The following is a 16,427-nucleotide window of genomic DNA, read 5'->3' as shown; positions in this document are numbered from 1 at the left end:
CAGATAACACAAACATGTGGCGTGGCAGACAGTGAAGCAGATTACCTTTGAGTACAAGAGACCTTGATCAGATAGGCCAATAGGCTGAGGAGTGGCTTAATTTGTTGTATTTTGATAAGGCAAACCAGGGCAAGACGTATACAGTTAATGGCAGGTCCCTGGGGAATGTTGTCAAACAAAGAGACCTGGGGGTGCAGGTGTGTAGTTCTTTGACAGTGGAGTTCCAAGTTGACAGCATGGTGAAGGCAGCATTTAGCACATTTGCCTTCACTGGTCAGTGCACTGGGGTGTTACATTGCAGCTGTACAGGAACATTGGTGAGACCACATTTAAAATATAGAGTACAATTCTAGTTGTCCTTTTATAGGAAAGATGCTGTTAAACTCGAAAGGGTGTGGAAAAGATTTACGATGATGTACTGGAGGGTTTGCATGATCAGGACAGGCTGGAGATTTTTTTCCGCTGGACTATCAGAGACCAAAAGGGCGACCTTACAGAGGTTTATAAAATCACGAGGGGCATGTATAAGGTGAACATCCAGTCTTTTTACTAGGGTGGGACAGTCAAAGACCAGAGAACATAGGTTTAAGATAAAAGGGGAAAGATTTTAGTAGTACCTGAGATGTAACTTTTTCACAGAATGCGGTATCTGTATGGAACAAACGGCTACAGAAAATGGTGGAGGTGGGTACAATTACAACATCTAAAAGGCATCTGGATGGGTATATGAACAGGAAAGGTTTAGATGGACATTGGCCAAATGCTGGCAAACGGGACTAGATTAAATGGAGGTATTTGATCCACGTGAATGAATTGAACCAAAGGGTGTGTGTTTTCATGCTTATGACTCAGAGTCCGGTCAGATAAGGTTCAACACGATGGTTCCTGGCACGTTGTGGGGGGGGGGGGGGGGTTTATATTATAAGCAAAGACTCATAAGTTGGGAACCTATGCGGGAAGACAGAGAAAGAAACAAGGGCAAAACAAAAGGCGTATCAAAAAGAAGAAAACTTGTGCAAAATTTCAAACTGTAGTGTAAAATAATATGAACAGGACGAAAAAGATTAAAGCAACAATTAAGACTCTGTGTCTTAATGCATAGAGCATTTGCAATGAAGTGAATAAATTAGTCACAGGAATAGATATAAATGAATACAGTCTAGTGGGATTATGGCGATATGGCTGCAGGGTGACCAGGGATCACCCAGAAGTATTCAGTTTTTTAGGAAGGATAGAAAAAAACTGAAGGAAGTTTGGTAGTATTGCTTATTAAAGAGGAGCTTAACACAATAGTGAGGGAGATTACCACCTCTGGTGAAATGGAATCTGAATTCATTGAGTTTAGAAGCACCAAAGGGCAGAAAACAATAGGGGGTATTGTATATGGACCACTAAACTGTAGTGGTAATGTTGGGGAAGGCATTAAACATGAAATTAGACCTGCAAGCAATAAAAGGTACAGCTGTAATTGTGGATTACTTTAATGTAGATTAGATATCCTGGAGTGTGTATGAGTTGGTTTTCTGGGTAAGTGCATTGACGAACCAGTTAGAGGACAGACCATCTGAGACTGAGTATTGTGTAATGAGAAAGCAATAATTGGTAATCTGGCTGTGTGAAGGCCCTTGGGAAATAGTGATCATCATATGATAGAATTGATAGTTGATTCTGAGACTAAGGTCCTGAATGTAGATTTTTAAGTGCGAGCAGCAGCGAAGGAGCGGGAGCAGCGGAGGAAGTGGCGTGGACCGGAAGGGCAGCCAGGAAGGAAAGCATATATATCAGCAACGTGGCTAAACCAGAGACTCTACTACTGTAGTGTCTCCCACCTGCCCTCCTCCTCTAATCGAGTTAATAAGTAGGAAGAGCGGGAGCGACGACCAGGGGACTGCTGGTAATATATCTGGGCAATGGCTGAACCAGAGACACTATAAGACTCTTAGAGAGAATGGTAAGGGATAAGATTTATGAACATCTGGGTAGGAATAACGTGATCAGGGATAGCCAGCATGGTTTTGTGAAGGGCAGGTCGTGCCTCACAAACCTTATTGAGTTCTTTGAGAAGGTGACTAAGGAAGTGGATGAGGGTAAAGCAGTAGATGTTGTGTATATGGATTTTAGTAAGGCGTTTGATAAGGTTCCCCATGGTAGGCTAATGCTAAAACTTCGGAGGTATGGCATTGAGGATACACTAGAGGTTTGGATTAGGAATTGGCTGGCTGGAAGGAGACAGAGGGTAGTAGTTGATGGATTATGTTCATCTTGGAGCGCAGTTACTAGCGGTGTACCACAAGGATCTGTTTTGGGACCATCGCTTTTTGTTATCTTTATAAATGATCTAGAGGAAGGACTTGAAAGCTGGGTAAGCAAGTTTGCGGATGACACAAAAGTCGGTGGAGTTGTGGATAGTGAGGAAGGAAGTGGTAGGTTACAGCGGGATATAGATAAGTTGCAGAGCTGGGCGGAAATGTGGCAAATGGAATTCAATGTAGCTAAGTGCGAAGTCGTTCACTTTGGTAGGAATAACAAGATGATGGATTACTGGGCTAATGGTAGGCTACTTGTTAGTGTGGATGAGCAGAGGGATCTTGGTGTCTATGTACACAGATCTCTGAAAGTTGCCACCCAGGTAAATAGTGCTGTGAGGAAGGCATATGGTGTACTGGGCTTTATTGGCAGAGGAATTGAGTTCCGGAGTCCTGAGGTCATGTTGCAGTTGTATAAGACTCTGGTGAGGCCTCATCTGGAGTATTGTGTGCAGTTTTGGTCGCCATACTATAGGAAGGATGTGGAAGCTTTAGAACGAGTGCAGAGGAGGTTTACCAGGATGTTGCCTGGAATGGTAGGAAAATCTTATGAGGAAAGGCTGAGGCACTTGGGGCTGTTCTCATTGGAGAAGAGAAGGTTTAGGGGAGATCTGATAGAAGTGTATAAGATGATTAGGGGTTTAGATAGGGTAGATACTAAGAACCTCTTACCGCTAATGGAGTCAGGTGTTACTAGGGGACATAGCTTTAAATTAAGGGGTGGTAGGTATAGGACAGATGTTAGGGGTAGATTCTTCACACAGCGGGTTGAGAGTTCATGGAATGCCCTGCCCGTATCAGTGGTGAACTCTCCTCCTTTATGGTCATTTAAGCGGGCATTGGATAGGCATTTGGAAGTTATTGGGCTAGTATAGGTTAGGTAGGATTCGGTCGGCGCAACATCGAGGGCCGAAGGGCCTGTACTGCGCTGTATCCTTCTATGTTCTATACGTGTTGTGTACCTCCCCCCACAAGCAGAGATGGCTGGGCAGGAGATGTGCTGAAGCTGTATGATGTGGGAGCTGGCTAATCCCATTGTGAATGGCAGTGACCACATCTACTGCAAGTGTTGGTTGCTGGAAGAACTCCGCCTAGAGTTGATGATCTGGAATCTGAACTTCAAACAGTGCGGCACATCCGGGAGGGGGAAGAGTTACCTGGACACTTTGTTTCTGGGAGATTAAGTAATTCACATTCAGTTAGTGATCAGGACAGAGTGTGACTGTAAGTGAGGTAGGGGGGAACTTGAGTTCAGGAGTGCAGGAGCCTCAGCCATTGATCTTGTCCAACAGGTATGAGATTCTTGCTCCCTATACGGATGAGGAAAAGGGCTCTGGACAGGATGAGCCAGCTGACCACAGCACCATGGTGCAGAAGACCATTGGGGGGGGGGGGGGGGGGGGGGGGGTATAAAGACAAGTAGCTGTTATAGGGGATTCTATAATTAGGGGGAACAGATAGTATCCTATGCAAGCCGGGGGAGTCTCGCATGGTGTGTTGCCTGCCTGGTGCCAGGGTGCAGGGCATCCCCGACCGGCTTGAAAAGATATTGGAGTGGGAGGGGGAGGATCAGTTGTTGTGGTCCATGTTGGGACTAACGACATAGGCAAAGCTAGGGTGGAGGACCTGTTTGGGGATTATCAAGCACTAGGAAGGAAATTAAAGTACAGGTTCTCATGGGTCATAATCTCCGGATTACTGCCCGAGCCACGTGCCAATTGGCATAGGGATAAGTAAATTAGGGAAGTAAACATGTGGCTAAGGGATTGGTGTGGGAAAGAGGGATTTGATTTCATGGGGCATTGGCATCAGTTTTGGAACGGGGGGGGGGGGAAATCTGTCCCGTTGGGGCGGTCTCCACATGAACCGATCTGGTACCAATGTTCTAGCAAAGAGGATAAATAGGGTGGTCAGTGGAACTTTAAACTTCTGAGTTTGGAGGGGTGGGGGGGGGTGAAAGCGACAGGGACTATGGAGTTAAAAGGAAAGATCAAAAGATAGGCAGGAGGATATAACCTTGAGGCAGATTAGGAATGCAACAAAAGGAAAGGATAACTTAGGACATTTTATGACTTCCAATATCTCTAATGATAAGAATGTTAGCATTAATGCACTTTACCTGAATGCTACAAGCATTCATAACAAAGTTGATGAACTAACGGCACAGATCATCATGAAAGATTATGATGTGGTAGGCATCACAGAGACATGGTTGCAGGGGGTTCAGGACTGGCACTTAAACATCCAAAGATTTACAACTTATAGAAAAGACAGGGAGGTGGGCAGAGGGGGCAGGGTGGCCTTGTTAGTTAAGAACAAAATTAAATCTATGGCACTGAATGACATAGGGTCGGATGATGTGGGGTCTGTGTGGGTGGAATTGAGGAACCACAAAGGCAAAAAAAAACATAATGGGAGTTATGTACAGACCTCCTAACAGTGGTCAGGACCAGAAGCGCAACATGTACCAGGAAACAGAAAAGGCAGGTCAGAAAGGCAAGATCATGGGGGACTTCAATATACATGTGGACTGGGTAAATAATGTTGCCAGTGGATCCAAGGAAAGGGAATTCTTGGAATGCTTACAGGATGGCTTTTTGGAACAGCTGGTCATAGAGCCCACAAGGGAACAGGCTATTTTGGACCTGGTGCTATGTAATGAACCAGACTTTATAAAAGATCTTAAAGTAAGGGAACACTTAGGAAGCAGCAATCATAATATGGTTGAGTTCAGTCTACAGTTTGAAAGAGAAGGCAAAATGGTGTTACAGTTAAACAAAGGTAATTATGAGGGCATGAGAGAGGAACTGATGAAAATCGACTGGAAGCAGAGTCTAGCAGGGAAGACAGTAGAGCAAAACTGGCAGGAGTTTGTGGGTATAATTGAGTACACAGTACTGAGGTTCATCCCCAAGAAAAGAAAGATTATCTGGGGAGGGATTAGACAGCCATGGCTGACAAAGGAAGACAGGAAATGTATCAAAGAAAAAGAGAGATCCTATAAAGTGGCCAAGAGCACTGGGAAATCAGAAGATTGGGAAGGCTACAAAAGCAAACAAACAGAGGATAACAGAGAGAAATAAGGAAGGAAAGGATCAAATATGAAGGTAGGCTAGCCAGTAATGTTAGAAATGATAGTAAATGTTTCTTACGTATTGAAAGAAACCAACAACAGGCAAAAGTAGACATTGGGCCACTTCAAACTAATGCTGGAAGCCTAGTGATGGGAGATAAGGAAATAGCTGGAGAGCTTAACAAGTACTTTGCGTCAGTCTTCACAGTGGAAGGCATGAGTAACATCCCAACAATTAAAGGGAGTCAGGGGGCTGAGTTGAGTATGGTTGCCATTACAAAGGAGAAAGTGCTAGAAAAGCTAAAAGGTCTTAAAATTGACAAATCTCCTGGCCCCGATGGGATACATCCTAGAGTTCTGAGGGAGGTGGCTGAGGAAATAGCGGAGGTGTTGGTTGAGATCTTTCAAAAGTCACTGGAGTCAGGAAAGTCCTGGATGATTGGAAGACTGCTGTTGTAACCCCATTGTTCAAGAAAGGATCAAGACAAAAGATGGAAAATTATAGGTCAATTAGCCTAACCTCAGTTGTTGGTAAAATCCTAGAACCCATCATTAGGGATGAGGTTTCTAAATTCTTGGAAGAGCAGGGTCGGATTGGAACAAGTCAACATGGATTTAGTAAGGGGATGTCGTGCCTGACAAACCTGTTAGAATTCTTTGAAGAGGTGACAAGTAGTTTAAACCAGGGAAACCCAGTGGATGTGGTCTATCTAGACTTCCAAAAGGCCTTTGATAAGGTGCCACACGGGAGGCTGCTGAGCAAGGTGAGGGCCCATGGTGTTCGAGGTGTGCTACTAGCATGGATTGAGGATTGGCTATCTGACAGAAGGCAGAGAGTTGGGAAAAGAGGCACTTTTTCGAAATAGCAGTCGGTGACAAGCGGTGTCCCAAAGGGTTCAGTGTTGGGGCCGCAGCCGCAGGTTCTATATTAATGATTTGGATGAAGGGACTGGGGGCATTCTAGCAAAGTTTGCCGATGATATGAAGATAGGTGGACAGATAGGTAGTACTGAGGAAATGGGGAGGCTGCAGAAGGATCTAGACAGTTTGGGAGAGTGGTCCAGGAAATGGCTGATGAAGTTCAATGTGAGCAAATGCGAGGTCTTGCACTTTGGAAAAAAGAATACAAGCATGGACTACTTTCTAAACGGTGAGAAAATTCATAAAGCCAAAGTTCAAAGGGGTCTGGGAGTGCTAGTCGAGGATTCTCTAAAGGTAAACATGCAGGTTGAGTCCGTGATTAAGAAAGCGAATGCAATGTTGTCATTTATCTCAAGAGGGTTGGAATATAAAAGCAGTGATGTACTGAGACTTTATAAAGCTCTGGTTAGGCTCCATTTGGAGTACTGTGATGATCCCTGGAATGGTAGGCTTAACATACGAGGAACGGCTGAGGATCCTGGGATTGTATTCATTGGCGTTTAGAAGGTTAAGGGGAGATCTAATGGAAACTTACAAGATATTACATGGCTTGGAAACGGTGGACGCTAAGAAATTGTTTCCGTTAGGCGGGGAGACTAGGACCCGTGGGCACAGCCTTAAAATTAGAGGGGGTCAATTCAGAACAGAAATGAAGAGACACTTCTTCAGCCAGAGAGTGGTGGGCCTGTGGAATTCATTGCTGCAGAGTGCAGTGGAGGCCGGGACGCTAAATGTCTTCAAGGCAGAGATTGATAAATTCTTGATGTCACAAGGAATTAAGGGCTATGGGGAGAATGCGGGTACGTGGAGTTGAAATGCCCATCAGACATGATTAAATGGCGGAGTGGACTCGACGGGCCGAATGGCCTTACTTCCACTCCTACGTCTTATGGTATTCTGGACTAGAACACTCACCTTGGTCAGTTTTGGTTGCTGGTTTCCAGTTTTCAGCACTAATGACTGGGAGACAAACTTGTCCTTTCTCATCAATGTTGGGGTGATAGATCTTTGTCTTGAAAGTAATTTTAGGTGGTTTGAAAGGATATTCTGATGGAAAGCTTATTTCAATCCTGAAAGCTCCTTTGTCATATGGAGGGTTATCCTAAAACAGGGGGAAAGTATTTTAGTATGTTTAGCACAACCATAGAAATGACACTTTAGACATCATAATCTCAATAAACACCTAGCTTTTATAAACAGATCTAAAATTACATGATCTAACACAGGCGTTACTGCATGAAGAAACATCATACAGTATACGTAAAATGTCGATAGCCCTTATTGTCAATATATTCCCAGGTAGAACAAATTCTAACACAAAAAGGCTAAAATGTGAACACTCTAGAAACTGACAGTTGTCGCAAATCATTTATATTACTGCAGTGTGACAAAAAAAACACTTTTCCAAGGATTAGATAATTCTCGAAGAAAAATTCTTTCCCACCTTCTTTGTTGTGGACTTCATGCCATGTAGAGGATGAGGAAATTCTTCAAGTGAAAGAAAACTTAAGGGATTAACTTTAAACTAATTTGTCACTAATTTTTTTTTAAAACACAGCTGTGTGTTGATGCATGCTAGAAGTACACCAATATTCCAATCTGGACATGTTCCAGATAATTACTTCCTGTAACAAAAAGAAAGGTTGCTGGAAAAGCTCAGCAGGTCAAGCAGCAGCTGAGGAGAGAAATCAGAGTTAACGGAGTGCTGAGAAAGGGTCACTTGACCCAAAACATTAACTCAGATTTCTCTCCACAGCTGTTGCCAGAGCTGCAGGGCTTTTCCTGTAATTTCTAGTTTTATTTTTGATTTACAGCATCTGCAGTGGTTTTTAATTATCTCTTATACCCAGTGAACTAAAGCAACTCCACAATCTATGAATTAAACATTACTTTCTGTATGTAATGTGGTTGTAGCACAGCAAAGGGTGAACCCAATAAGCCAGACAAATTCAAATTCAATCACTCCAAATTATGGAGACAGAATGTTTTACCAATAAAGAGAAGATAAAAGCTTTGCAAGCTGGTGAGGGATACAGCCCCCGCCAGCCTGCTCCTTTATTCAATAAGATCTTCCACTTCAACCCTACTTTCCCAGTCTCGATATATGCAGAGTCCTTAAAAGGGTGTCCAAAAATTTTATCAACCTGAATCACAATCCTCTAGATCAAAGAATGACAAAGTGGCAAAATTACTCAAATGCTAAGTGGTCAACCCCATATTTTGAAACAATGACCTTTACTTCCAGATGAACAGGCTCTCCACATCTACCTTCAAGAAAATCTCACGTATAACAAGAGACAGGTTTGGATTACAAACTTCACACAAATTGATCTTAATTCCAAAATAATAACGTTGTAAACTTGTGCAAAGAGGTTTTCTACACTTTATGTAAAATACTGAACAATCAGTTGAGTTGCATATAATGTTAACTTTGTTTCAAAGTTTTCACTGAAACATTACCAAGAAAATTTCTCTACACAAAATGCTGCATCACAGATTTCAAAGACGCACTTAGCTAAGTGCTTCAGTCCAACTTATAAAATGGTACACACTGCTGCTACAGTGGTGATGGAGGTAAGGAATACGTAAAGGCATAAAAAGGGTGCTGATCAGACAGATCTCATTCTGCTGGATGGTAGTCAAGCTTCCTGGAGATGCAACAGTTGTAGACTTGCCAACTTTAAGGGCATTTAAATGGCCACTGGATAGGCATATCAACAAGAATGGAATAGTGTAGGATGGATGGACTTCAGATTGGTTTCACAAGTCGGTGCAACATCAAAGGCCGAAGAGCATTACAGCACAGTACAGGCCCTATGTTTTATGTTCTATGTATACCCACCAGACAAGTGGAAAATATTTCACTCTTAAATGTGTTTTGCAAATGATCAAAATGGTCAAACAGATTCCTAATGGCATTATTGGTGTATCTATACCAAATAAACTGCAGTTGCTCAAAGGAGGCGTGCAACACCACTTTCTCAAGGGCAACGAAAAGGTGATAAAGTTTTGGCAGTCAGATGGTGAAATGTATGCTGCAGAATTCCCAGTTCAGTTAGGTAGGACCAGGAGGTTGATAGTTGGGGAATTCAATAACAGCAGTGCTGTTGAACATCAGGGGAATATGCCACTTGGCACATTTCTTGCCATTATCTGAATGTTGCCCAGACCTTAATGCTGGTGTACATAGACAGCTTGTTATTGGAGGCATTTGCAAATAGTACTGGACACCAAAAACACAATGAACATGCCCATTTCTGACCTATGTATAAGGATAGGTAATTAGATACAAGATCCTAGGGCCTAGGACATATTACTATGCTTTAAACAAGGGGAAAGAGAAGACTGCAGATACTGGAGATCAGTCAAGAGTGTTGTGCTGGAAAAGTATAGCAGGTCAGGGAGCATCCAAAGGGCAGGAGAATTAACGTTTTGCGCATAAGACCTTCATCAGGAATGGTGCATTTCTTGCTATGCTTTAAACATGGGAATACATGTAGAAAAGGACAAGATTATCTACTTCCATGCAATAATTTTTATAATAATTCTCATTTAAAAGACAGGAATATAAACCCAACACACTTAGTGAGTTGCCATGGAAAATATCCCTCAGACGGCACTGTTAGTATTTGTGCCTGCAGTGTTGTAACCACACCCAATAAAAACTGCTTAAAGATCTGTCTGCACCCTTCTCAAGCACCATTACTCAGCAGCACAACACTAATAAACAGAAGGAAGCAATGCCAGGCGAAAGGCGATGAGAAGTAATTGCTTCCAAGAGATTGAGCATCATGAATAGATAAGAATACTCAACTATGGGAAATTTGAGCACAATGTACGCCCGATACAATGGCATAAGATTGCATAAGCTTCACATCAGAACTGAAAAATGGTGTCTTGTTTCACACATCATTGACCAACTTAGATAGGCTAGGAGTGGAGGACAAAACGTTGTGCATCTGTAACTTTAGTAACCACAAATAGTACCAATGCTCCCACAGTTTCCTGCAGTCCTTTTGGTTGATGGAATAATAGCTAAATCCAGATAGTTTGGTACCTGCTAATCACATCACATGCTTCTTTAATTAGCCTCTTTTGCAGTCAGAGTGACTTCCCAAGAGTAGTAACACCTGGCAGTGTCAGGTCCTGTTAGCATTATGGAAGGTACTAGGTAGATCCCCACTTTGATGTTCCTGCTCAATAAAATTCTTACAGCTTCTGTGTGATCAATTTTTCCATCAATTATTCTGCTTTGAGAAATCCCACTTTGGCCCGGCCCAGAAAGCTATACAAAAAATACATGAATCAAAAAGCAAAATATGACAGATGCTGGAAATAAAAACAAAAAGCTGGCAATACCCAGGTCAGAGTTTCTACAAAGAGACAAAAATAGTTAACATTTCATGTTGTGACCTTGCATTATGCATGGTCTCTTACACAACAATATACCATCCAAGTTAAAAGACAACACCGTGTGCGCACGCACCCAGTCCCAGGGCAGACCATATAATCTAGGAGGGCACTGCTGTGCTGGACATTTGGAGATCAACATCAGACCATTGCACATTTAGAGAACATTAAACCAAGGCACTTCTCTCTGGGCAGAGGTTAAAAAATACTATTTCAAAAAAAAACAGCAAAGGAGTGAACCCTGGCAACCAATACTTGTTGCTTGGTGAATACCACAGAAAAATGTCTGGAAAGGATCTCATTATTGGTTGAGAGTTTGGTACATGCAAGTTGGCTGTGTTTGCCAAAATTCAAAAAGACTACTCAAAAGTACTTAATTGGTTGTGGACACACCAGGTTCTATACAAATGCAAGTCTGTGTTATTATCCAAAAAGGCTGTCTCTATACAAGTAAATGGGGATTTAAATTTCTTTGTTTGGTGTCCCTGCTTTTCATTGATAGCTTGCCTGCAACAACCAAATTGAATATTAAGAAGCCTGCTAAAGATCATATTTATATCTACTCTGCACAATTACGGTGGTCCCCGACAGTGGAGTTGACTCATAGAATATACTGCTAGAATGTTTTGACTTGATTTTTGCAAAGAATTGCCAGAATTGTAAGCCTTGCAATTTCCCGTAACAATACAAGATGAATTGTGCCAGCCGTCAATGACCCAGCCTGCAAATGTCTGCAGAATAAAGCCAGGCAGACCTTCAGTCTATCACAGCCACATCTGCTTTACAGCTATCAATCCCAAGTGAGTATTATCTCCACTGGCATCAGAAGCAACTGCAAACCATCCAAAACTATTTTTAAGGTAAAATTAATGGAGCTAATACCTAGACAAATATTCAAGTATATCCTTCATTAATTAATGTAAATTGACAGAACAAACCTAGTAGAGAGACCGAAAACTCTAACCTTCAGGTATGAACAGGAAAATACAATGTGTACAATTTTATTTAAATTTAGCCCACCAGATACAGGTGAAAAGGAATTTCACCCACCAGATACATCTGATGACTGGACCTTTGCTCACCTTCATCCCTTACAACTGCAACTGCACTGTGGCCAGAGGTGGATCTTTTTCTTCTAACTGTTACTAATCTCATCTATCAATCTGCCAGCTCAAAGCAGGTAGGAAACCAAAGTTGTATTTTCACACCCTTATATCTGCCTGATCCCACCATGACCAAAGACCAGTCAAGGCTAACTGTACAGTCCTTATGGATTCCTTTTCCCAGGTTCAATTTAACACCAAGGGAAAAAGAGAAGAAAACAGCATAAATTAGGAGAAGAAGGAGATAGAGAGAGATGGAAGAGTGAAAGAGGCAAGGTGAGAAAGGGGGTACGTGAGATATGGTTAATTTGCTCTGCTGACCCGCAAGACATTGGATGTCACGAGGCTAGAGTGCCTCTGTCTTACAGGTAGAATGTAAGGAATTTACATTCCCATCCGTTGCGATTTAGAGCCATTTGCATTGCCATTTCCTAGTTATTCAGGATAAAAGAATTACATTATCATCCCCTGCTCAGAAATCAATAAAAACATTGCAGTTGGAATGCTGACTACGCCCTGCAGTTAAAGAACAATTCACAACAGATTTGGCCATTAAGGGATGATTTCCACACTATTGTTTCTGGAGATGATCAGGTCACAGCATTGTGTCTTGAGTGACATGTGACTGCGAGGGAGTAGTTGGGGGTTGTCTTGGGTGTTACTGATGGATGTAAAGATTTTGTATAAAGGAAGAACTGTCCCTTTGTTCAGCGACCTTCTTCTGACACACTTCACAAGTTTAGGAGATCCTCCGAAACTTCTACTGGGCTTAATAAAATTTTGGTTGTTCACAGAAGTTGGCATGTTGCAGTTGCATCAAGTATGTAAGAATCTCAAAAGAAAAAACAAGAATCCAACACATGAAGGGAATAGCAAAGAAATCACATGAACAGCTCCATGGAGTTAATAACAGGAGATACTTCATGAATGTATACGTCATGTATATAAATACAGTAGTTTCCAAACATTTGCTCCAAAGCACCAGTTTTACCTTCCAAATCAGTAAGCAACAAAACTTATAATCAGTCATAATTAAAAGCTTGGCCTATATAGTCACTACTTTTCTATCTACTAATTACTTCCTCCTGTCACACTAATTTCTTCACTCCTGTTCATCCGGAGTATGCTGTACCAATCGAGTCAACTTTTGATGGTGAACTCGAACATGTTTGATTGTACTCTACAGTACACTAGGGAAGTGTGTGTAGCAGTGATAATCAGAGAAGCAGACTGGGTGGAGTGTGCAAAAGGTCCGCATCACTGTGAAGCAGAGTGGAAGAGTGGACCTGCGTGGGACTTGGAACATAAACAAGGAAATGGTCTTTCTAGCAAAGTGGATTAAAGATCAGCTTGAGGGCAGGAAACAGAGGATAGTAGGTGAAGGTAGTTTTCTAACTGGAAGTCTACATCAAGTGCCTTACAAGAAGGTTATGTGCTGGGTCCTTTGCTGTTTGGAATGTACCTGAATGATTTAGATATGAATTTAGGGGTTTGATCACTAAGTGGCATGGTAAATAGTGTAGTCTTTGACTACAGGACAATATAGATGGGTTGGTCAAATCAGCAGAAAGCTGACAAATGCAGTTCTATCCTCAAAAGTGAGAGATGGTGCATTTTGGAAAGACTAACAAGGCAAGAGAAAATACACAACGAATGACAGGATCATGGGAGGTACAGAGGATCAAAAAGGATCTTGGGGAGCATGTCCATACATCCTCGAAGGCAACACAACAGATAAATAAAGTGGTTAAAAAGGTATAGGAAATACCCGATTTTGTTTTTTAATTGTGGCACTGAACACAAGAGTAGGAATGTTACAATGGAGCTGTGTAAGATGTCACTTAGAACTGCACAAACTGTGGCCTATCTCCCATTCTATTGGAAAGATAGCTCAGGCATCAGTCCTGGTGAACATGAAGCACTAGGTAGAAGAGAGAAGGTTGGGATTTGGGGGTGAGCAGAGGGGGATGGATTGACATTTTGAGGGGCATGGATAAGATATATAGGAAGAAACCTCTCTCTTTAGTTACTGGAGTTAAAAACCAGAAGCACAGATTTAACAGGAGGTTCAGAGGGAATTTAAGGAAGAGGTTTTCACCGACAGGATGGTGGGTATCTAGAATTCCCTGTCTGAAAGGGTATTTGACGCAGGGATCAGAAGTATTTAGCTAATCTCTTGCAGCACCATAGCATACAAAGCTACAAGATCTGAAAAATGAGTACAGTGGATGTGTGCGAAGGAGCTTTGCAGACTTGATGGGCTGAAAGACATCTTTCTGCACTGTAAAACTGACTGTTCAGGACCTAGGATTTCTTTGCTGTTATGTCCAGAAACTGCTCACTCCCTACTGTTTTGTAGTATTCTAGAAATGTTTTAATATTTTCACTTCATTTATACACCGCTAAATCTAAAAAATTGTGGAATTTTTCCACATGATTTGCTAGTGGAAGTCCTAGAATCAGCAACATGTCAGATAACAAACCTTGGCTCAGTCAGCAGAAGTTAAATGGTACTGAGGATTCACTCAGTGGTATTATTGCTGTTAATCCTGAGGTCCACGTAACATTTTGGGGACTCTGGTTTGAATGCCACCACAGCAGATGGTGGAATTTAAATTCAATACAAATCTGAAGTTAAAAAGAGTCTAATAATGATCATGAAACCATTGTCAATTGTTGGAAAAACTCATCAGGTTCACTAATGTCCTTAGGGAATCTGCCATCCTTCCCTGGTCTGGCCTACATGCAAATCCTGACCCACATCAATGTGGCCAACTCTTGACTGCCTTCGAGAATGGGCAAAAAATGCTGGTCGAGCCAGCGAATGCCCTTATCCCATGAATAAAAACTGCGCTGCTTGGTAATTCAAGATTTTTTTAAAAAATTATACTCAGTGAAACGACACCAGGAGAGATACATTAGAAATAATAAAACATGCATTCGTTCAACTTTGTATTACTTTGTATTGACTGTCAGATAAAATACCCAAAATAAAACTGAACACAACCAAAGTATGTGATGTTTTACTCCCAAAAATCCCATTATCCACAACCAATGATTGGAGAGATATGGTATTTCTCAGCTGGGTGTAGCAATATCATAGCCATGACTATGTGCTCCCAAACTATAGCAGCTTTGGAGGACCTACACTGTAAATGCACTGCAGAGTGTTGTGCTAGCAGTAGGAGTGTTGCTGCAGCAGCAGTAACAAAAGCAGGTATAGAGTTGACAGGTGTGCTGGGGCTACAAGCATTGCAAAACCGTATGGATTTGGGAGAGTGCACTTAGGAAGGGGTAGCATAATGTAGACCACAACGTTTGTGTGAAGATTTGTAGCTCGGGTGCTTGTTGTAGTGGTTCCGTTCGCCGAGCTGGAAGTTTTTGTTGCAAACGTTTCGTCCCCTGGCTAGGAGACATCATCAGTGCTGTGGAGCCTCCTGCGAAGCGCTTCTTTGATGTTTCTTCCGGTTTTATAGTGGTCTGTCCTTGCCGCTTCCGGGTGTCAGTTTCAGCTGTCCGCTGTAGTGATTGGTATATTGGGTCCAGGTCGATGTGTCTGTTGATGGAATTTGTGGATGAATGCCATGCCTCTAGGAATTCCCTGGCTGTTCTCTGTCTGGCTTGCCCTATGATAGTAGTGTTTTCCCAATCGAATTCATGTTGCTTGTTGTCTGAGTGTGTGGCTACTAGGGATAGCTGGTCGTGTCGTTTCGTGGCTAGTTGGTGTTCATGTATGCGGATTGTTAGCTGTCTTCCTGTTTGTCCTATATAGTGTTTTGTGCAGTCCTTGCATGGTATTTTATAGACTACATTAGTTTTGCTCATGTTGGGTATTGGCTCCTTTGTTCTAGTAAGTTGTTGTCTGAGCGTGGCTGTTGGTTTGTGTGCCGTTATGAGTCCTAGGGGTCGCAGTAGTCTGGCTGTCAGTTCTGAAACGCTCCTGATGTATGGTAGTGTGGCTAGTCCTTTTGGTTGTGGCATGTCCTCGTTCCGTGGTCTATCTCTTAGGCATCTGTTGATAAAGTTGCGCGGGTATCCATTTTTGGCAAATACCTTGTGTAGGTGTTCCTCTTCCTCTTTTCGCAGTTCTGGTGTACTGCAGTGTGTTGTAGCTCTTTTGAATAGTGTCCTGATGCAGCTGCGTTTGTGTGTGTTGGGGTGGTTACTTTCATAGTTTAGGACTTGGTCTGTGTGTGTTGTTTTCCTGTGTACCCTTGTGGTGAATTCTCCGTTCGGTGTTCTCTGTACTATCACGTCTAGGAATGGGAGTTGGCTATCCTTTTCTACTTCTCTCGTGAATCGGATGCCTGAGAGTGTGGCGTTGATGATCCGGTGTGTTTTTTCTATTTCCGTGTTTTTGATGATTACGAAAGTGTCATCGACATATCTGACCCAGAGTTTGGGTTGAATTTGTGGTAGGGCTGTTTGTTCTAACCTTTGCATAACTGCCTCTGCTATGAGTCCCGAGATTGGTGATCCCATGGGTGTTCCATTGATTTGTTCGTATATCTGATTGTTGAATGTAAAGTGTGTAGTGAGGCATAAGTCCAGTAGTTTAAGTATGCCGTCTTTATTGATAGGTTCCGCCTCCTGTTTTCTGTTATGTATGTCCAG

The 16,427-nt window shown here is 42.3% G+C and overlaps 1 protein-coding gene across 1 annotated transcript in view; it reads right to left on the bottom strand.

Moving 5' to 3' along the window:
* The window catches only part of LOC132827041 (ubiquitin-conjugating enzyme E2 L3), a 69,045-nt gene that overhangs the window by 12,879 nt on the left and 39,739 nt on the right, over positions 1 to 16,427 (bottom strand). Inside the window, exon 3 of the mRNA XM_060843465.1 lies at positions 7,216 to 7,402. Coding sequence (XP_060699448.1) covers positions 7,216 to 7,402 — 187 coding nt within the window. The remainder of the gene's footprint in view (positions 1 to 7,215; positions 7,403 to 16,427) is intronic.

This window comes from Hemiscyllium ocellatum, chromosome 24 (genome assembly GCF_020745735.1).
Source record: "Hemiscyllium ocellatum isolate sHemOce1 chromosome 24, sHemOce1.pat.X.cur, whole genome shotgun sequence".
Taxonomy (NCBI): domain Eukaryota; kingdom Metazoa; phylum Chordata; class Chondrichthyes; order Orectolobiformes; family Hemiscylliidae; genus Hemiscyllium; species Hemiscyllium ocellatum.
Note: the sequence above shows the minus strand (reverse complement) of the source record. Positions and strands in the feature narration are given on the sequence as shown.